We start from the raw sequence: 23,058 nt of genomic DNA on the forward strand, positions 1-23,058 counted from the left end.
TCATTGCCTTCTGGCATTTATTTATTTACAAACAATAGAGGCATTATTGTCGCAGTTCAGTTAACCTCTAATAAGACTTTCACTTTTAGTACATGAATGGGCCTCTCTGCTGAAGAAAGAGAGAGTATTAGTGAGGGGGGTGGAATGATGGCCACAACCTGACTAGATAATAGGAATTAAAGGTTGCGAGGTGAGGGTACTAAGGTACTTAAGAACAAAATAGATTGGTATGAATCGGAAAATGGTAAAAGTTAAGACTGTGGAAGTGTGTGGTAATACAGAGTAGTGAACAGAGATAAAAGAGCAGGAAGTGGGATCTTTAGCAAAGGGTAGGAGTAAATAGACAAAATGAAAACTATGGGAACAGTACATGCAGAAAAACGTTTTGTTGGAGGGATGAGGTTTAAGAGAAGGTAGGGCTTGAACAATTTATTGTTGCTTTGATTGTATGCCATACAACAATATTTTTGATATATAATGTTTGTAAATGTGAAATTGTAAATATGATTACTTTTATATAAATTTAAATGTGCTTATGTCACAAGTGATAATTTAATAAAAGTGTTTAAACAGACAAAAAATATGTGACTGAATAGAAGAAAAATGGCTTTATGAAAGGCAGATGAGAACAGAAAAGAGGTCTGTGAAGGTGCAGAAGGCAAAGAGGGGAGGTGCCATTATCAAAAGCAAGGGGTTATAAAAACGAGAGACATCTGCCAAGAGGTGTACAGTTCAAGATGAATAGTAATTAATGAATATGTGAAGATGTAGTTACCATAAAATTTTTATGGCTGAATTTAACTTTGTTTTTGTACAGGTAGCAATTGCTTTATTTTTCGCAAGTGGTACAAGATTATGAAAATTTGTCTTAGGGAAGCAGAGAGAAAAATGGAGGAAGATGTAGCCAGGTAATTTTACCCTGCTTCCTTTTGATGACAATTCTGATACAATTTTCATGCTATGCAAAGCTGTATGTGTTTTCTTGGGTGCCAAGTTTAATTTCCTTTTGGTTATAACATTTTGTTAAATAGGTGAAACACAATATATAACAGGCCCTGTTGCATTAGTGAAGCAGAGACAAAAGCTCCTCAGAAACAAGAAAATGTCCAGTAAAGTGTTGAACCAGAGAATAATACTGCACAGACCAATTTACAATGAAATTACTGAAATTAATTGCACATCAAATCAGATTTATTTCAGAAGGCAAAGCTTTAGACATCATCAGTATCAAGTCAGAAAAAACATCTGTGTATACTAGGCACTTTGTGACACACCAGTACAAGGCAGTGTTGTAAATAATTTCATATGCTTTTAAGTGACATAAAAATTGTTTTCAGGATACAAGTAGCTTAATATCAGTTGCAGTTTGAGCATTGTTAATAAAATAACACATTAGAACTAAGAAAAACACTGTAGATAAACTAATGTTCTTCAATTCACTGTGTTAAATATTCTTGAGCATGACCATTACCTTGCAAAAAGTCTTGTAACAGATGTCTTCATTGTTTTCTGATATTTTTTTTTTTGTTTCCCACTGTATGTCTGTTTATCTGTTTACTTTTTCCTTACTGACTTCAACCCACTGTTTTCAAGGGGAACCTGAATTGGTTCCTTATACACAGGAGAAATTTGACCAGAAAATCAAGGAGAATTTCCTATTCTACTAGAATGGGTACTGTTTGATGCATTTCTAATTATGGCTGAAACACCTGGTAAGTCAGTAGTGAAGAAGATGTGGAAGATACAGGAAGAGTTATTGGAAGTGGAAGTAGTGGAAATTCACAGAAAGAAATTTATCTGATGAGGTATTACTTGATTTCATGAATGCCCCTGATCCACAAGAAAGTCATTGGGGGAGTTGAGGAGTGGCATTCAGGGACATGTGGGAGTGGAAGTTGGCAAATGTTTGCCAGGTGTTAAAAGGGCAGAGAGCTTAACTGGTGACATTCTGAGTAGTGCAATTTGAAGGACGGGTTTGCATGATGACACGAAGGCAATAGCAATAGCAAGAGAAACTCTCATCATGGCAAAATTATCAGTTTAAGGAAATCCTTTGCCGGTGCTGCGAGACAAACGTGAAGAACCAGTATAGAAATAGACGGAAGAATATCCTTAAGGATGCAGTATATCCCTATGATGGAATCCTTGACAGCTGATATGTTTGGGGAAGGAGTTTTACAACCATTGGCTGTGTATGTCTAGGATACGAGGGCATTGATATACCAGAGGACAGAAACATTATCTGACATTTTCTTTTGAGTATTTTGTTGATAGAATTTGATGTAAGAAAAGAAGGTAAACATTGGGCAGATTTTTGCCTGTATAATTTTCAGTATTTACATTTTATTTTTATAGTTATGGGCAAATGTAGTTCGTTAACAATGAGTGAATAATTCATTACTGCTGGCAACCGAAAATGTGTTTTATTTTGGAAAGAAGAACATTTGTCTGCAAGATGTGATATGAGAATGTATGAAACATGGGAAAAGAAGACATAGTAAAGCAAATTGCGTTAAAAATGCCCAAAATTTGAGAGAGAGAGCTTTGGTATGGCTAAATTCACAATGCAGTCAGTAGTTCAGGATTGGAGTTATTCATTTAAGGTTTGGTTACTTCTATTTTTTATCTTTTTCTTGTATTGCATTTTGGTTTGTTTTAAGTTTTTTGTTCTTTTTTGAGTTTTAATAGGTTTTGGCTAGGATCAGTTAGAACAGAATTCTTTTACAGACATTGAATAACATCCAGCTAATTAGTGGGAGGAGCTGGGAAATAGCATTCTTCATTTAACTACAAATATTTAGTGGCAACTTTATTTAGCTGTAGTACTTGTTTGACTTGCTGTTCTCTGCCTGACTATTGCTGATCTCTGCCTGTATTTGTTTTCCCACCTACCTCCCCTGCCAGTGTTGTGCTTTTAAAGTTGGTAAATTTTGAGTTGCCTTCCCCTACTATAAATCTGATTTTGGACACTCCTTCCAGTCTAATCTTACGAGCTTATTCTACTGAGAACTGAGAAATCAGCTGGAAAGGCCCTTTACCTTAGTCTTTTAAAATTGAATTATCTTCTGTTTCTACCTCCCACTTACAAAAAAAAATACTTTATTCAGCTGCGTTTACTGTATTTCTGCTCTTAGTGTTGATTTGCATTTAATCTGATGCCTTTATTACGGCTTGTTTAGTAGTCTGATTACATTGTAACTGTTATTCTAAGACTCTTGGTTCTGATTTAAGCACTTGGGCTCCAAATTATCTTAGTTAAGGAAGGTTTGTGATATACACTGTTGTGGCAGAAGAGGTAGCTTACACCCTTTTGAGCTGGCAAGGCTTATTGTGTATGGTATTTTAAAAGTGTCTTTGTTCTGGTTTAAGCACTTGGGCTCCAAACTAGTTATTTTACATTAAGAAGGTTTGTGATCAACACTCTTGTGACAGGAGAATATAGCCTATGCCCTTCTGAGCTGGAAATTGCTGGTTGAAGGCTCATTGTGTCTGTTATTCTAAAAGTGTCTTAGTTTTATAATCTATGTAGATGCTGATCCTTTGCAGTGTAAGTTTCCCTTAAAATACCTTACTGCCTACACAATTTTTTTTTTAACTACTAAAGTGTCTAGTTTGTGCATAGCTGAGCGTTGCTCGTCAAGTTCCTTGCTTTATTGACCTGTTCAGTATTTAAATTTCCCTCACTCCTCCCTAGTAGATTAGTTGCCATGGATTCCTGACTCTTTCTGTGGCTAGTGTGGTTGAAATGGGTATTCTGACGCATTGTAGCAATTGCATCCTGTACACTGATAACCCACTTATTCTTAATAAAACAAAGCATGTGAGAGGTGTAAGATACATTTTAACACTGGAGGTAAAATTCTCTCATACAATGAAAACTAATCCTATAGAAGTTGTCAGTGGCACTTGCACCATGCCTCCTGCACAAGTAAAGACCCTAGACCTAAAACTGCTTATGTTGAGGTACTTAAAGGTAACCTTCCTAAAATACTAAGACTTCCTTTACAGCACAATCAAAAAAAATGGGTCCTCAGCCATCATATAAACACTCCTTTAAAAGACCACCAACAGCTACACATAGTAACATTGTATCCTGTGGCTTTATTGCTAAGCCCTTAAGGCAAACCAGTGCACAGCCAAATTTCCTGGTCATTGATGATTCTGTAGTGAGGCACGCCAATGTCTCCCTCACCAGACTAAGGAGAGAGTCACAGGAAGCTGCCTTTCCTGGACTAGGATCCATCAAGTCACACAGGCACTCAGGTCATTGAACCACATGTACTGGTGTGATTCTCTCATTGTCCATGTTGGGTGGTAATGACCTGAGATGTACCTCCCATGACTATATGAAGCGAGACACGATCAAGCTTGCTGATTAAGTGTCTCAAGCAGGTATGAAACTAACACTGAGCAGCATACTACCTTTTCTAAGGATGATGCCGTGTTACCAACAGAAAATGATTTATTTTAACAACTGGCTTAGCTTCTGGTGTCAGTCCAGTGAGGTACAGTATTTGACGGCCTGGGAATACATGGTTGACTGACTATTTTGCTTTGCTATGGATGGTCTGCACATATCACCTCTAGGCTTTCGGATATTGGCAAATACTTTTTCCACCCCCTTAGTGCCTTTTTTAGGCAATGCCAAACTGTTAAGTCTCCTGACTTAACTGAAATTATAAAGGAATATCTGAAAGTGGTACTGCCCAGTGCTTGAAATCTTAACAAGAAACTCCACTCCCTGCAAGACTTCCTCTCCTTTTAGAGTGTAGACTTCTGTGTAGTAATGGAGACATGGTTTAATGTCACAAAGAGTACCCCAGCAATACAAAGTTGTAATGCCTTTCGCACCTTTAGACCAGCTACTGCACAGAAAGGAGCCAAAGCTGGAGGAGTCTGTCTGTATTAAAACCAGCCTCACATCCATAGTAGTGTGCATCTCACCATAAACAGGAGTCTAGTGCCATATCCTTGCAAGCTGTAGGCCCTCCATGTCCCAGAAAACTAATACTATTTATCTCAATGTACTTGAATCCCTCACTGTTCAACCCAGTCCGATATTCATGGGGATATCAGCTACCCCTGTATAGACTGGGAATCTTACACCACTTCTAATGCATAAGCCCAGCAATTCCTAAAATATGTTAATACAAACATCCCGGAACAGTTGGTTCATTCTCCTGCCTGGGTTACAAACATCCTTGACCTTATACTCACGAACGGGGTGGGGCACGATGTTCCTCACTCAGTGTAATGGTGCTCTTCGTGTTTCACTGTTGCAGTCATTACATTTGGGTAATCTGCTGGCAGGTTTCCCTCAGTCGGCCTGAATATCATAGTCTTGGGTCCTGCGTCGGTTGCTGTCTCCTTTTCCATGACGTCAGGTCGTCAGGGTTATAAAACATGCAGCCGACGCCATTTTATTCAGTCTTTCTTGCCGAGCGGTGCCCAAAGCAGAAGCAGTTCACAAGTGCCGGGTTGGCCGACTCCTGAAATTTTCACATTTGAGTTTCAGAACCGAAGTCTTCAATTAAAGCTAAGTAACCCGTTGGGGAAACTTTTTTTTTGCTCCTTACCGATGTCAGTAAAAGTTAATAATTGCATTACTTGTGGGAAGCAAATACCTCATAAATGATTTTCATTTGTACTGTATTCCTTGCCTAGGCCCAGAACATAACGTGCCTTGCTGTCAGTTTTGTGCTAGATTTAACCAACGCACTATTAAGCGTCAGTATATTTTTGATTCGGAATATTTTGGATCCAGATTTAATTACCCTGAAATGTCCTCAGATAGCAATCCGGCTACTGGAGTTCACAAAAAACGCAAAGAAAAACTCAAGAGACAGACCGTCGAGGTCCAAAACTGACGACGAAACTTCCCCTAAGCCAGTCGCCGGTTCACCGGTACTCATTGAGGCGCTTTCGCAGCCCCTGATACCTGCTACTTTTGAGTTGCAGGCCTCTACCAAGACCCATGCGGAGTCCGGTATGCTGCGAGATTCTCAGAGTATTGTACCCGCAGGTGTCTCTCCCTCAGATGGGTCCAGAGCCACTGAGTAGGCACCAGTTTCTGAGGGTGTTTTCAGGCATCAACATTTCTATAGAAAACCTACGCCAGCTTCAAAAACAACTTCTAAGTCTAAAAAAACCGACGCATGAGCCACATGCTCAGGCCCCTATGCCTAAAAAACAGATGATCAAAATGGCTGAGGACAATTACCTTGATGAGGGGTTCCCAACCCCCCTGCTAAGAGGCCTAGGCAAGACACTGTTTATGAATCTTCAGATCAGGTTTCTATTTCTTCTGATTCCTCTTCTGATCAGGAATTTTCTATACCACCCTATGAGGATCCAGATGCAGAAGGATCCATCCCATCTGCTTCTCCTCCTGAGGATTATTCTTTTGGAGAAACCTTGCATACTTTAAGGGAACATTTTCACTGGAGAGTCAGGATTTCTCTGAATCAAAAAAGAGGCTTAGGGATTTCCTTCTTCCTCAGCATAGACCTTTGGCTATACCTCCTGTATTAGACATTGTTGATGATGTGTTTTCGGAATCAAGCATGACTCCTGATTCCCTACCTCCGGCTCCTAGTAAGCCAGACAGATATTACAGGGTTCCTGACTCCCACAAATTTTTTTTCAAAAATCCTGCTGCTGATCCTGAAACTATCTCACAGGGTCCCAAAGGTGTAAAGGCCTCTACAGCCAAAAATACTACCCCCTCTGATAGAGACTCCAGGGTGCTGGATAGATGGGGAAAGAAGATTTATACGTCTGCAACCTTGGCAATTAGGGCCTTAAACTGCCAGTTTCATATGCTTAAATATCAACAGCATGTTATGGGCTTATTGAAACAGAAAATGATGTTTATTTCTGATTGTGCGTAAAATAAAGAATTACAGGAATTATTGCATGCAGCAGAACAGGTTGGAAAGCATACTTTGGAATGTGGTTTTGATTCCTTGGAAGTCTCTTGCAGGGCCACAGTTACTGGATCTGTGATTAGAAGGCATGCCTGGCTCAAGGAGCAAAATCTGCCTGATCATGTTAAGGCTAAATTGTTGTATGCACCTTTACAGCATGATACTTTGTTTGGTAATAAGGCAGAAGAGGTTTTAAAGAAAATGGAAGACAAAGCTAAATCTATGCAAACTGTAAAATATTTCTTAAAAGTGCAGCCACCCAGATCCAGTAGGCACTGGCCTACTAAAAATTGGTCCTTTTCTGTGTCCAACAGAGCCTCACAAGGCAAATTCAGACGCTCAAAAGGCTCTAGATACCAATCACAGGGTTCTTACAGGTCAAAGCAATGGGGCGCCTCTACCTCCAAATCTGGAGGAAACAAAGCACAACCCTACAGTAAGCAGTCTCAATGACTTCCCTCTACTATCACGAAGCACTTATCTTTTGGCAGCCCCCTTGGGGGGAAAATTAGCACTTCATGCTCAAAATTGGCAGCTAATTACCCAGGACAAGTGGGTACTAAACATAGTTTCCCAGAGGTACAGATTTCATTTCCATACTTTGCCAATTCCAAACTGTTGGCCAGATCTGCCACAAAATCAATGGTCAGAGGCTCAGAAACAAGTTACGTCCCTCAAGGATATGGGGGCTATTCAACCAGTACCAGAACAGGAAAAAGGACAAGTATTTTATTCAAGACTGTTCCTGGTACCCAGAAAATACATTGCCTGGTGTCCAATACTGGACTTATCGATTTTGAACATCCCAAATTTCAAAATGCTGACTTTACAACAGCTACTGCCCATGCTGGGCAACGACGCTTGGTTAATGACTCTAGACTTAAAAGAGGCATACCTGCATATCCCAATAAGGGAATCGTGCAGAAGATACCTCCGCTTCAAGGCAGGTTTTATGCATTACCAATTCTCTGCACTGCACTTTGGCTTATCTACTGCGCCCAGGGTCTTTACAAAGTGCCTGACACCAGTAATTGCATTTTGCAGACAAAGAAGCATACAAATCTATCCTTACTTGGATGACTGTCTCAAGCAGAAAACAAGGACATTCTTTTTCAACATCTGGCGTTTGTAAAAAGGCTTCTAACATGCCTAGGGTACACAATAAACGAAAAGAAATCATAACTGGTACCCTCTCAAAAAATTACATTCCTGTGTGCAAGCTTGAATACAACTGCCCAGATGGCTTACCTTACGCCAGACAAACAAAGGCAGCTGACTATATACTTCAATCAGATGGCAACAAAAACACAGTTATCTGCAAGACAAATTCTGCAGGCTTTGGGGTTCATGGCATCCTACATTCTACTAATTCCATATGCAAGACTGCATATGAGAAAACTTCAATGTTATCTAAAAAGTTTATAGAGTCAACATTGTCACAGTCTGGAAACAATGATTCCTCTCATTCCCTGCCTACAACAGGAGTTTCTTTGGTGGGCAGAGACATGTCACCAGAACAAGGGACTGTCTTTCACTCTACACCCTGCCACCCAAACCCTAACTGCAGACGCATCAGACTATGCTTGGGGGGCCCACCTGGCGGGGAGATGCATTCAGGGCATATGGACCCCAAACCAAATGCATCTGCATATCAACCAGAAAGAGATGCTAGCTGTTCATAATGCCCTGACAGCCTACAAAGACTTACTTCATCCAGGACAACTACTGATAAAGACGGACAGCACCACAGTTATGTAGTACATAAACAAGCAGGGGGGTACACAGTCCTACCCCCTTTGCAGACTAGCCATGGCATTGTGGGACACAGCCTTGACTTACCAAGTACATCTTCAAGCTCAATTCCTGCCAGGAAAACAAAATACTCTGGCAGACGACCTAAGCAGAAATCTTATGGACCCTCATGAGTGGAGATTGGATCCACAAGTCTTCAGCATGATAACACAGAAATGGGGGAGCCCAGACATAGATCTCTTTGCCTCTCCCCAAAATTATCTACTGGACAAATTCTGCACAAGGACTTATCACAGACAAGCATGGAAAGTGGATGCCCTATCCTTCAGTTGGAAAAACCTATCAAGTCTACGCCTTTCCTCCTCTGCCTCTTCTCCCCAAGGTCTTACTAAAGGTCAGACAGGAAAAAACAAAAATGATCCTAATTGCCCTGGACTGGCCTTGCCAGCACTGGTACCCAATTCTAAGGAATATGTCTCAGCTCCCTCCTTAGTACTTGCCTCAAATACCTCATCTAATGCCTCAACAGAGCAATCAAATTCTGCACACTCCACTCCAAACTCTGAACCTGGCAGCATGGCTGATCATGTAATTATTCAAACAACACCTGTCATTTTGGAAGCCAGAAGGCCTAGTACTAGAAAATCTTATGCTGATAAATGGAAGAGATTCTGTGCTTGGAACCAAGCACAAGGAACGGACACAGCAAAACCAAATATTCCTCAGATTTTACAATACTTGACTGAGATGCTTGACAAGGGCCTATCTTTTTCTTCAATAAAAATCCATGCCTCTGCTATCTCGGCTCATTACAACACGGAGCCTCCCATCTTTTCTCATCCTCTGCTAAAACAGTATCTTAAAGGGGCCAAAAATTGAGGTCCTCCCAAATCATCACCAACTCCTGCATGGGACCTCAATTTTGTGCTGGAAAAGCTCACCCTGCCTCCTTTTGAACCAGCAGCTACTGCAGATATAAAGTTTTTATCTTGGAAAACAGCTTTCCTTTTGGCAATCACTTCAGCAAGAAGGGTTTCAGAACTACAGGCCCTAATGGCTGTGGAGCCTTTTATTACATTTTACCCGGACAGGGTGTCCCTCAGGACCAATCCTTTCTTTATGCCTAAGGTGGTATCCAGTGTGGCTCTTAACCAAACTATTCACCTGCCAACATTTTACCCAAATCTGCAGAACAAGGGGGAGCGGATTCTGCATTCATTGGATGTACACAGACAACTAAGATTCTAAGTAAACAGGACCAAATCTCTAAGAAAGTCTGAGCAACTACTGGTGGCATTTGCTGCAGAATCAGAGGGGAAGGCTATATCAAAGCAGACTATTTCTAAGTGGATAAGCCACTGCATTCGTTTCTGCTACTTCCATCATGGTAAACCAGTACCCAAGTGAATCAGGTCACATTCCACCAGGGCTGCCTCTACCTCAGCAGCCTTTCTCAGAGGAGTTCCAACCAAAGGCATTCTAGAAGCTGCTACTTGGAGCTCTGTTCATACTTTTCCAAAGCATTATCATTTGCTTCTCTTCTCTAAGTCCAGGGCAAGCTTTGCCACTGCAGTTTATAGCCGCTCCTAATGCTATTTAGTTCCTTCCTCCCATCCATAGCTTTGGGACTCTACCCAAATGTAATGACTGCAACAGTGCAACATGAAGAACATAGTACAGTTGTGTACACTTACCATAAATGTAGATGTTCGAGTGTATTCACTGTTGCAGTCCGGGTTACCCACCCGCCATCCCCCTTTTTCTTCTAGAACTTCTCTTTCCTTCACTATATTCTAAAGCCTTTGTGGTGTTTTTGCTTTTAGATGAAGGTAAAGTTTATATTGCTAAAAGTGCATTTACATATATATTGTTGTTTATTTATATATACATATTTTTGCTCCCCATTTGGGGGGCACCTGACATCTGGGGCAAGAAAAACTGAATAAAATGGCGTCGGCTGCATGTTTTATACCCCTGACAACTTGATGTCATGGAAGAGGAGACAGCAACTGACGCAGGACCCAAGACTTTGATATTCAGGCAGACTGAGGGCAACCTGCCAGCAGATTACCCAAATGTAATTACTGCAACAGTGAATACACTCAAACATCTACATTTATGGTAAGTGTACACAACTGTACTTTTCCGCTCATCATGTCTGATCCATAAGACAGTATTGCTTGAAATAAAAATGAAATCCAGGGTTCCAGCAAAACCAAAAAGCTTTAATAACTATTCCAATGTTAACCTCTCTTTACCAAGCAACACCTTGGCTAAATTACAAGCACTCACCAAACCCAGTAAAAACCATAGCATATGCTGAGCTATTTACAAAATCTCTGTACAGCAATATTGATAGCTGTATAGAGTGAGCTATGCCCACTTGTATTAAGAATAAGACAAACTCAAAAGACAAGCCACCCTGGTAGAATCGCAGTATTAGTCGGTTATACAACATAAGAAAAAGTCTTGACCAAGTGTAGGAGGAAAAAGCCTTGCATACTAAAAGCCCCCTTACCAATCTAAACAGACAGCTAAGAGGACTGATTAATACTTCAAAGGCTAAATTTGAAGAAAAAATAATTTTTCGGGTAAAGGACAATCAAAAAACTTTCTACAATTATGTTCATAACCTCAGAGGAAATGCGCAACAAATGTGCAGAACGTATTGTAAATGGCATCACCCAATCTGAACTGGATGCCATTGCCAACCTTTTGGCTGACAGGTTCAACTCAAATTCCCCACCTCACGATGGTGGAAAGGAAGTAATGCATACCACTATCCCCAACCATTACTGTGAAACAGGTCATGAATGTACTTCCCAAGGCCAAAAACACTGCATTGATGGTCCCCGATAACATCCCAGGATGTTGAATGAATAGCATGAAACATAACCTCTGTGGTCCACTTAAATCACTTTTCAGCTGGAGCCCATCAGTTTTTGTACCCAAGGAATGGAAAATGGCTGCAGTCATGCCTCTGCAGAAAGGAGGTCCACCACTGATGCGGGTAACTACAGGCCACGAGTCTGACCAGACTTGCATGTAAGGCCATGGAAAGAATCATCATGGACATGATAGTTGAGCACATAGGTAACCAACAAATGATGGCCCCGTCACAGTTCAGTTTTGTTAAAGGAAGGTCATGCCTATTCATTTTTGAGAGAGTCACCAAAGCACTGGAAGAAGACAAGCTTGTGCTCACAGCTTACTTCAACCAGGCCAAGGCTTTTGATACAATACCTCATTCAGGCATTGTAGACAAGCTCATTGATTTAGGTATGTACCCTTTTATCACCCGCTGGATAGCCAACTTGCTCATTGATAGGACCCAGGAGGTCAAAATAGATGAGGCCATCTCCACCAAAGAGGTCATCATTTCTCTCTACTCTTCCCTCATTAGACCAGTTATAGAGTATAATGCCCCATTTGGCATGTACCTCACTAGATACCTGCAACAGCTGGAGAGGCCACAAAAGTACCTCATGAAGAGGATCCTAGGCCTCAACACATGTCCTACATGGACAGACTCAAAAAAATAAACTCCAGCTATTCTCTGTCTCATAGCGTCTACTAAGAGGCGATCTCTGCTTGACTTAAAAAGCTATGTCTGACCCAGCTCTGTTAGAAATGCTACATCTAAAGAAATCCCAATCCCACCGCACCACATGCTCCAGAGACTTCTACCTCATTACCACAATCAACAGGACATGCTGGAGGGACAGGTTCATAACCCAGAGACTGCCCATGCTCTGGAATAGACTTCCCATACATGTCAAGCTGAGCACTTCATTAGCCCTCTTCAAGAGAAATCTTGATGAGTGGATGGGAAATAGAAAGTTCACCCTGGGGATCACTTTAGTGGCTGTACTTGATAGAGGCACTGGGAACTAAAGATAGGCGGCACAATGCCAAGGCACTTCTATGGGCTAGACTTGTAAAGGCCCCAGGGCCATTAGCCTAGTACACACCTATGACCTTAAGAGGCCGGTAACTAGGGGAGTCCCTCAGGGCTCAGTACTGGGCCCATACTTTTTTGGCATCTGTTTTTCTGAAATGGAAGCAAATGTTGATGGCTTTTGGTGGACTAAGTTTGCAGATGATTGCAAGATGGAGGTTATCATCGACTCCCCTACAGACACTAGCATTTTTCAAGAAGGCCTGTCTCTGACTAACAAATGGTGCCAAAGTCATGGTCTTAAACACAACACTAAGAAATGCATAGCTGTACCCTTTGAGAAGTCTGCCATTCCAACTAATTACCATGTTGATAATACACCCCTAGAAGTTGACCCAGTTGTCAGGGATCTGGATACGCATGTAGACAGTAGCCTTACTTTGGCCATCATGGTGAGGAAATCCTTTTATGTTGTGCAATTTGTAAGTAACATCATGGCACCTAGGTCCAAAGAGGTCATTATCCCACTGTACTCTGCCCTTATCAGACCAGTCATAGAGTACGATGCCCCCTTCAGTATGTACATATTGCATATGCAGCGAATAGAGCAACCTCAGAGGTTCCGTACAAAAAGAATATAAGGCATAAAATACCTGCCTTATTCCTTACAAAAAGAATACAAGGCATAAAACACCTGCTGTATGCAGAGTGCCTTAAAGCCCTGTCCCTCTGCTCAGTCTCCTATAGGTTGCTGAGAGGTGATTTATGCCTCGTGTACAAGGTGTCTGCAAATCCCACACTTATGAATCTCCTGCATATTCCTAAGTCAAACAGTAGCAGTAATACAAGTTTTGTGGATTTGAATTTTGTCTGTCACTTAGAACATGCTGGAGAGAGAGATACATGTCCCAGAGACTGTCCCTCCTGTGGAACAGGCTTCTCATCCATGTGAAGCTGAGTTAGTCTGTTATCCACTTTTTAAGCACAACCTAGACCAGTGGATGGAGAAGAGGAAATTTACACCGAGCCTGGCACCCATGTCCCTTATGGACAGAGGTAGCTTATAAATGCCTGGCCTTTAATGTCCTATTTGGATAGAAGGCATCCTTATTCTTTCAGGAAAACTTGAATAGACTTAGAAAGACCCCTCCCGGGTTATTAGCTTAGTAGTAATCTGTGAATCTTCTGGTACTGAGTTGTAAAATGAAGAGAGGGGTACCCAAGATAGAAGACTGTGAAAATAGTAATGAAAACACTAACCAGAAGGAACTTTTAAAGCCACAAGTTTTTGTTAAAATGTTAATGAAGTGACACATTTAAAGATTCAGAGTATTGATCTTAAAAAAGTAGTGGCCCACAACGAAGCAAAAATGAAACTGCTTATTGTTAATTATAACATAGAATTCTACAAGCATGATAAAATAGACATAAAACCACTTTTAAGAAACAAAAAATAAACATTGAACACCACAGTAAGCTCTTTCATCAAACATAGGACTTCATCCGACTGTGGCAACATTCCACTCTACAGCTTTTATAGTCCTACTGTAGAATCACATGGGATTCTGAATATGTTTGAAGGGTCCTGCCTGGAATAAGTGGAAGAAAATTATTAAGGTACTAAACAGAAATTTGGTCCAGCAGGATACAGAGTAATTAGGAGATAGGGAAATGAAAGAACTATGAATACAATAAAAGCAAAAATTGAGGGTTACATTTTAAACCCCAAATTTATGAGGATGTGTTCCAGTGGATGAAAAGCAAGTTCATATTGTATGCCTGCTTGACAAGATTTATTATTGAGAATGAATGAACATAAACTAAGACTGAGCAGGGAGGACAAGTGAAGTAGACATTGGGACTGGAAAAATGTTACAGAATTGTGTTGTTAAGGAGGAGAGACAAAGAAATAAATACTTTTATATAATAATAAAAGTGGGAGCAGTAATAGTAAATGACTTAGTGCACCTTTGCAAAAATGTTTATTCATAAATGCAAATGCTGTTTGGTTTTGAGATGTTAATTGTGATTTAAGTTGTCAAGGAAAAGAATGGCAGGACTACTGAATGTCAGGGAGAATTTACGTATTTGTTGAGAAAATTAATGCCAGATGGGAATATTTTAGTAAAGAGGGGTAAATATATCAGAAATGACCTCATGAGGGACTGAGTGGGGTGACAAAGGTGTGTACATAGTGGAATAAAAGATAATTTTTATATGGCTCACTGTTTCAGTAATTTTTATATTTTGAACTTTTGCTCCAAAAGACCCAGTGTCTTGACTGACTTGCAGAACTTTGCACCATTCCCTCTACAAGCTAGACAGACACCCTCCCACTTTGACATCAGCATCCATCTTCCCTGTCTTTAGTTCTTTCTGTTGCAGTTTGTGAATATATCAGTGCATATACCTCAGTGTGACATCAGTTTGGTCTGTTCAACCTGACTTTGAGTACTCAAGTAAGTATCTTGTTAGGACAAATCTTTTTTACAATTTTTGCCTGTTTGTTTATTATAGTAGGACAGTATAAAAGCAGTACAGCTCTTATATTGTTTCCTAAGGACAGGGAAATCTAATGTCAGAGGTTATTAAAAGTAATAATTGCATTACCTGTGGGAAACAAATTCTACACAAAGTCTTCAATAGCTGGTACTTCGTTTGTGTAGGGGCATGATATTACCTCTTTTTCCCATTGTGCTTTGTTGACTAAAAAGTCAATAAAACAGAGAACTACATCTCTTGAGGACCGTCTCAGTATGGAATAGCTGGGCATCGTATCCAGAACCACCATGATACCATCCAGGTCTTCACTGGATGCCCCACCAAAAAAAAAAAAAAAAGGTTATTGAATACCCTAAAGAGAAGGAATATGGAGGTCAAAGGCTTTCAGTCAGAGCCCCACTAGGCTCAAGGACAACAAGTCTGGTGTAGGAGTTTTTGCAGCTCTGACTCCACTGACTTTGTCCGAGGCCTCTGGTATTGCCCCTCTGGAATCCATCATGTGCACAGATGATGTCACCGACTCCTGAGCTAGAACTATTCCAGATGATCTGGATCCCTGTCCTTGGGCCTCTGGATGGTCATCGTGTTACACTGCTGCAGTCATTACACTTGGGTTATCCTGCCATCAGGCAGTCCCGCAGTCGGCCAGAGTTCCAAAGTCTTGGTCCGGCGTCGGTTACTGTCGCCTCCTCCCTGATGTCAGTGTGACAGGGGTATATAAGATGCAGCCGACGCCATTTTCTTCAGTCTTTCTTGCCGCGTGGTGCCCGAATTAAAAGCAGTTCGCAAGTGCCGGTCGGCCGTCTCCTGAGATTTTCATTCCGAATCCAGAACCAAAGTCTTCTACAAAGCTAAGTACCCCGTTGGGGAAACTTTTTCTTGCCTCAGACCGATGTCAGTAAAAGTTAATAACTGTATTTCTTGTGGGAAGCAAATACCTCATAAGGATTCCATTCCTATTGTATCCCATGCCTAGGCCCTGACCACGATGTTACTGGTTGTTGGTTTTGTGCTAGGTTTAACAAGCGCACTATTAAACGTCGGTTTGATTTTGCCCGACATTATTTTGGTAGAAAATTCAATTATACCATGCCAACGGAACTTCCAATGACCGGAATACACAAAAAGCGCAAAGACAAGGATAGGCATCCGAGTCCCAAAACTGACGACGAAGCCTCTTCTAGGCCAGTCACCGGTTCTCCGGTTTTTAGCGAGGCGCCTTCGCAACCCCTGACGACCGCTTCTGTAGAACCACAAGCCGCCTCTGACTCCCATGTGGAGATGGCTGGGCCTTCGGACGCACAAGCTCTTCAGCCTACCAAGACTAACCTTTCAGAGGGATCCGGAGTAGCTGAGCAACCCATAGCTACAGAGGGTGTCTTCAGACCTACTCAGTTAAGCATTAAACCCTCAGCTAAGCCTAAGCCTCCTTTAAAGTCAAAGAAACAAATACAGCATTCTCCAGGACAGGCCTCCATGCCTAAGAAACAAATGCTCAAAATGTCCGAAGACCTAATTACTCTGATCAGGGGGTCCCATCCCCCTCCTGATAAAAGGCCTAGACAGGATGCAGGCTATTACTCATCCGACCAGGTGTCCATCTTTTTTGATTCATCCTCAGACCTAGGATACTCTTTACCCCCCTTATGAGGATTCTGATGCTGAGGAATCCATTCCATCAGCCTCACCGCCTGAGGACTACTCCTTTGGGGAAACCCTACATACCATGAGAGGGCATTTCCACTGGGAAGGCCAGGATTACTCAGAATCCAAGAAAAGGCTCAGAGACTTCCTACAGACCCCTTGCTATTCTGCCTGTGTTAGATATTGTGGATGATGTGTATACTGAATCCAGCTTAATTCCTGATTCCTTACCTCCAACCCCTGTTAAACATGACAGATGCTACAGAGTCCCTGACTCACATAAATTTCTGTATAAAAGCCCTGTCGCTGACCCTGAAACTATTTCTCAGGGACCCAAAGGAGTTAAGGCCTCATCAGCCAAGAATCCAGTTCCCTCTGACAGAGATTCAAGAGCATTAGACAGATGGGGAAAGAAAGTATATACGTCTGCAACTTTAGCAATGAGAGCCTTAAATTGCCAGTTTCACATGCTAAAATATCAGCAATTTTTACTGTCTCAGTTAAAACAAAAAATGCTTCCAGAACCAGATCCTCCTAATTTTAAAGAAATGCAGGATTTATTGCATGCAGCTGAACAAGTGGGAAAGCATACTTTGCAATGTGGTTTTGATTCTCTAGAGGCCTCCTGCAGAGCAGCAGTTACAGGCTCTGTCATTAGAAGACATGCTTGGTTAAAAGAACATACGTTACCAGATCATGTTAAAGCAAAATTATTGGATGCACCTTTGCAAAAGGATGTGTTATTTGGAGTTAAGGCAGAAGAGGTATTAAAGAAAATGGGGGATAAGGCAAAATCTATGCAAACGGTAAAGGATTTCTTACAGGTTCAGCCTCCTAGATTTAGCAGAAACTGGCCAACTAAGAATTGGTCCTTTCCAATTACAGACAGACCTCAAAGGGGAAGATACAGACGTCCAAGAGGTAGAGGTCAAACACAAGGTCCTTACAGGCTTCGACAATGGGTTGCATCAGGCCAGAAAGAAGGGGAAGACAGGCCACAACCATATAAAAAGCAGCTCAAATGACTTCCCACTACAGCTGCCAAACAAATCCTTCTTGGCAGCCTCCTTGGGAGGAAAACTGGCACTCTTCTACCACAATTGGCAAATGATCACCAAAGACAAATGGGTTCTCAACATTGTATTTCAAGGTTACAGGTTCCACTTTCACACACTGGCAAGGTTAAAAGGAATGCCAAATCTGCCACCAAATCAATGGGCAGAGGCTCAAAAACAAATTACAGCATTCATGGATATGAGAGCTATTCAAAAGGTACCATCACAGGAGCAAGGACAAGGATTTTACTCAAGACTCTTTCTGGTACCCAGAAAGGACAAAGCCTGGAGGCCCATTCTGCATCTTTCTTCTCTAAACACTTACCTGGATGTTCCGAAATTCAAAATGTTGACATTACAGCAGCTTCTTCCCGTGCTGGGCAAGAAAGCTTGGCTCGTGACTTTGGACCTCAAAGAGGCATACCTGCATGTCCCTATCAGACAAAACTGCAGAAGATACCTCGGATTCATAGCTGGTTCAATGCACTATCAATTCTCTGCACTGCCCTTTGGCTTATCTACTGCGCCCAGGGTCTTCACAAAGTGCCTGGCACCAGTAATTGCATTTTGCAGACAGAAAGGAATTCAAATTTATCTGTACCTGGACGACTGCCTGATTCAAGCAGAGAGCAAGGACATTCTTCTAAAGCAACTGGCGTTTGTAAAAAAGTTATTAAGTTGCCTGGGGTACACAGTAAACGAAAAGAAATCAAAACTAGTGCCCTCACAAGAGATTATATTCCTGGGTGCCAGCTTGAACACAACGGCCCAGATAGCTTATCTCATGCCAGACAAACAAGGATAACTGACTCAGTACTTTCAATTGATGGCAACAAAGACCCAGCTGCCTGCAAGAAAAATTCTGCAGGCCTTGGGTTACATGGCATCCTGCATACTACTAATTCCATATGCCAGACTGCATATGAGGAAACTACAATGGTACCTAAAGAATGTATGGTCTCAACACTGTCAAAGTTTGGAAACAGTTATACCACTAATCCCTTGCCTTCAACAGGAGTTTCAATGGTGGGCTCAAGCTTGTCACCTCAACAAGGGACAGCCTTTTACACAACCCACAGCCAGGCAAACACTGGCAAACAGATGCATCGGATTACGCCTGGGGAGCACACATGGCAGGCAAATGTATTCAGGGCACGTGGACCGCAGAACAAAGGCATCTTCACATCAATCAAAAAGAGATGCTAGCTGTACAAAATGCGATTATAGCTTTCAAGGACGTGCTGCATCCAGGACAACTACTACTAAAGACAGACAACACCACAGATGTTCATCGTGTTATACTGCTGCAGTCATCACACTTGGGTTATCCTGCTGTCAGGCGGTGAATCCCAAAGTCTTGGTCCTGCGTCGGTTGTCGTCGCTTCTTCCCTGACATCAGTGCGACAGGGGGATAAAAGAGGCAGCCGACGCTATTTTCTTCAGTCTTTCTTGCCGCGCGGTGCCCGAAGCAGAAGCAGTTCGCAAGTGCCGGTTGGCTAGCTCTAGAGATTTTTGAATCGAATTTCAGCCCGAAGTCTTCTCTAAAGCTAAGTACCCCATTGGGGAAACTTTTCTTGCCTCAGACCGATGTCAGACAAAGTTAATAATTGCATTTCTTGTGGGAAGTAAATACCTCATAAGGATTTTCATTCTTATTGTATTCCTTGCCTAAGCCCAGACCATGACGTCTCTGGTTGTCGGTTTTGTGCTAGGTTCAACAAACATACAATCAAGCGTCGGGCAGATTTCGCCCGACATTATTTTGGCAGAGAATTTAACTATAGCATGTCGTCGGAGCAACCGACATCAGCAATGATTAAAAAACGCAAGGATAAGGACAGGCAACCAAGGCCTCAACAAGGCCTGCCGCCGGTTCAACGGTTTTCAGCGAGGCGCCTACGCAGCCCCTGACTACTGCTGATTTAGAAATTCTGATGGCCTCCCAGACCAAATCAGCTGGGCCTCAGGAGCCGGTTCCATCTCACCCCTCGGACGCCAACCCTGACAGTGATCCGGAGATTTTGGACAGGCCTTCGGTTTCTGAAGGTGTCTTCAAACCGACAACTGTCTCTATTAAGTCTTATGCTAAATTTAAAGCCCCCTTAAAAGTTAGGAAACCGGGTCCACAGACCCCCCCCCCCCACAGGCCCCTATGCCTAAAAAACAGATGCTTAAGATGGCTGAGGATTTAATTACCCTTATCAGGGATTCACAACCCCCTCCTGACAAAAGGCCTAGACTGGAGGAAGATTATCCTTCCTCTGACCAAGCATCCATTTCCTCAGGTAACTCTGAGGACCAGGATTATTCCTTCCCTCCTTATGAAGATTCAGATGCTGAAGAGTCCATTCCCTCTGTCTCCACCCCCTGAAGACTACTCTTTTGGGGAAACTTTATACACCATGAGGGAACACTTCCACTGGGAAGGCCAAGATTACTCTGACTCTAAGAAAAGACTCCGTGAGTTTCTTCTTCTTCCACAGCATAGACCCCTGGCAATTCCTCCAGTTTTAGACATTTTGGATGATGATTACACCGAATCTAGTCTAAACCCAGATTCCTTACCTCTTGCACCAGCTAAACCAGACAGATACTACCGAGTTCCTGATTCTCATAAGTTTCTATATAAAAGCCCTGTTGCAGACCCCAAAACCATTTCCCAGGGTCTCAAAGGGGTTAAGGCCACTACTGCTAAGAATCCACTACCTTCTGAAAGAGATTCCAGAGCATTAGAAAGATGGGGGAAGAAAGTGTATACGTCTGCCACTTTGGCCATGAGGGCCTTAAACTGCCAATTCCACATGCTAAAATACCAGCAGTACTTGATTACACAGTTAAAGCAGAAAATGATCCCTCAGACAGATCAACCTGATTTCAAAGAGATGCAGGATTTACTGCATGCAGCAGAACAGGTGGGAAAGCATACCTTACAGTGTGGTTTTGATTCATTGGAAGCCTCATGTAGAGCAGCTGTCACAGGATCTGTAATACGTAGACATGCTTGGCTAAAAGAGCAAGCCTTACCAGAACATGTCAAAGCAAAGTTATTGGATGCTCTATTGCAGAAAGATGTGTTATTTGGTGTCAGAGCAGAGGAAGTTTTAAAGAAAATGGAAGAAAAGACAAAATCTATGCAGACAGTAAGATTTTTTACAGGTACAACCTCCTCGTTTCAGCAGAAACTGGCCATCAAAAAACTGGTCCTTTCCTGCATCAGACAGGCCCCAAAGGGGTAGGTACAGATGCCCAAGGGGCAGAGGCCAGCCACAAGGTTCTTTCAGGCCTAGACAATGGCATACAACAACTCAAAGAGGTGGAGACGAAAGATCCCAACCCTTCAGGAAACGAACACAATGACTTCCCTCTTCGCCTGCCAAGCAAAATTGCCCTGGCAGCACCTTTGGGAGGAAAACTGGCTCTATTTCCACAAAATTGGCGCATCATAACAAAGGACAAATGGGTTCTGGATATTATAACCCTCGGCTACAGATTTCATTTTCACACTTTACCACGGATGAGAGGCATGCCAAATCTGCCTCCAAACCAATGGGCAGAGGCACAAACGCACATTTCAGCTCTCATGGATATGAAAGCAATTCAAAAGGTACCTACAAAGGAGCAAGGTCAAGGTTTTTACTCAAGGCTACTTCTAGTACCAAGGAAGGACAAAGCCTGGAGACCCATTTTAGACCTCTCAATTCTAAACACATACCTGTAGGTACCCAAATTCAAAATGCTCACACTACAGCAGCTTCTTCCCATGCTGGGCAAGGAGTCTTGGCTGGTAACGTTGGACCTCAAAGAGGCATACCTGCATGTCCCTATCAGACAAGATTGCAGAAGATACCTCAGATTTTTGGCAGGTACAACGCATCATCAATTCTCTGCATTGCCCTTTGGCTTATCTACTGCGCCTAGAGTATTTACGAAATGCCTGGCATCAGTAATTGCATACTGCAGACAACGAGGAATACAAATTTATCCGTATCTGGACGACTGCCTGATCCAAGCGGACAGCAAGGCCATTCTACTACAGCATCTGGCATTTGTAACAAAGCTGCTAAGTTGCCTAGGGTACACAGTAAACAAAAAGAAGTCAAAGCTAATACCCTCACAAGACATATTCCTGGGTGCCAGCTTAAATACAACGGCCCAGATGGCTTATCTCATGCCAGACAAACAAAAACAACTTACTCAATACTTCAAAAAGATGGCAGCTTTTACCCAGCTCACTGCAAGGAAAATCCTGCAGGCATTGGGGTTCATGGCTTCCTGCATTCAACTAATTCCACATGCAAAGCTGCATATGAGGAAATTACAATGGTACCTGAAAAGTGTATGGACTCAACACAGGCACGGCCTCGAAACAAGTATACCTCTCATTCCCTGCCTTCAAAAATAGTTCCTATGGTGGGCTCAAGCATGTCAAATAAACAAGGGTCTTCCTTTTGTCTTACCTCCAGCAAACCAAACTATGACAACAGATTCTTCAGACCACGCCTGGGGAGCACACATGGCAGGACAGTGCATACAGGGCAAATGGTCTGCAAAACAAATGCATCTACACATCAACCAAAAGGAGATGCTAGCTGTGCAAAATGCACTGACAGCCTTCAAGGACCTCTTGCATCTAGGACAACTATTAATAAGGACAGACAACACCACAGTTATGTGGTACATAAACAAACAGGGAGGAACACATTCCTACCCTTTCCGCAGACAGGCAATGACCTTGTGGAACACAGCATTGACTTGCCAAGTACAACTGCAAGCACAATTCCTGCCAGGAAAGGAAAACATATTGGCAGATGAATTAAGCAGAAATTTGGCAGATCCTCACGAGTGGAGACTACACCCACAAGTATTTTCAATGATAACTCAAAGGTGGGGATGCCAGACATAGATCTATTTGCCTCCCCCAACAATTGCCAACTACAGAAATTTTGCACAAGGACTTATCATTCCCTAGCCTGGAAAGTGGACGCCCTATCATTCAGTTGGACAGCACTGACAGTCTATGCCTTCCCACCACTACCTCTCTTAACCAAGGTATTACTGAAAGTCAGATCAGAGAGACCACAAATGATCCTCATTGCTCCAGACTGGCCACGTCAGCACTGGTACCCATTACTAAGGACCTTGACTCACAGCCCTCCATGGATCTTACCTCAATTCCCACTTCTGTTGACTCAGCAAAACTCTCAGATCCTTCACAGTCAGCTCAGGACTTTAAATTTAGCTGCATGGAGAATACCTTGAGTTATCAATCAACACTTCTCTC

General features: G+C 42.3%; 1 protein-coding gene across 3 annotated transcripts in view; it reads left to right on the plus strand.

Moving 5' to 3' along the window:
• Positions 1–23,058, plus strand: part of TAF1B (TATA-box binding protein associated factor, RNA polymerase I subunit B) — a 1,822,186-nt gene that overhangs the window by 1,111,665 nt on the left and 687,463 nt on the right. For all 3 annotated transcript variants that reach the window (XM_044079209.1, XM_044079201.1, XM_044079215.1), the window contains one exon: positions 818–908. In XM_044079209.1, the coding sequence (XP_043935144.1) occupies positions 818–908 (91 nt within the window). The remainder of the gene's footprint in view (positions 1–817; positions 909–23,058) is intronic.

The sequence above is a fragment of the Protopterus annectens genome, chromosome 1.part1, assembly GCF_019279795.1.
Source record: "Protopterus annectens isolate FY-2018-M chromosome 1.part1, PAN1.0, whole genome shotgun sequence".
Taxonomy (NCBI): Eukaryota; Metazoa; Chordata; order Ceratodontiformes; family Protopteridae; genus Protopterus; species Protopterus annectens.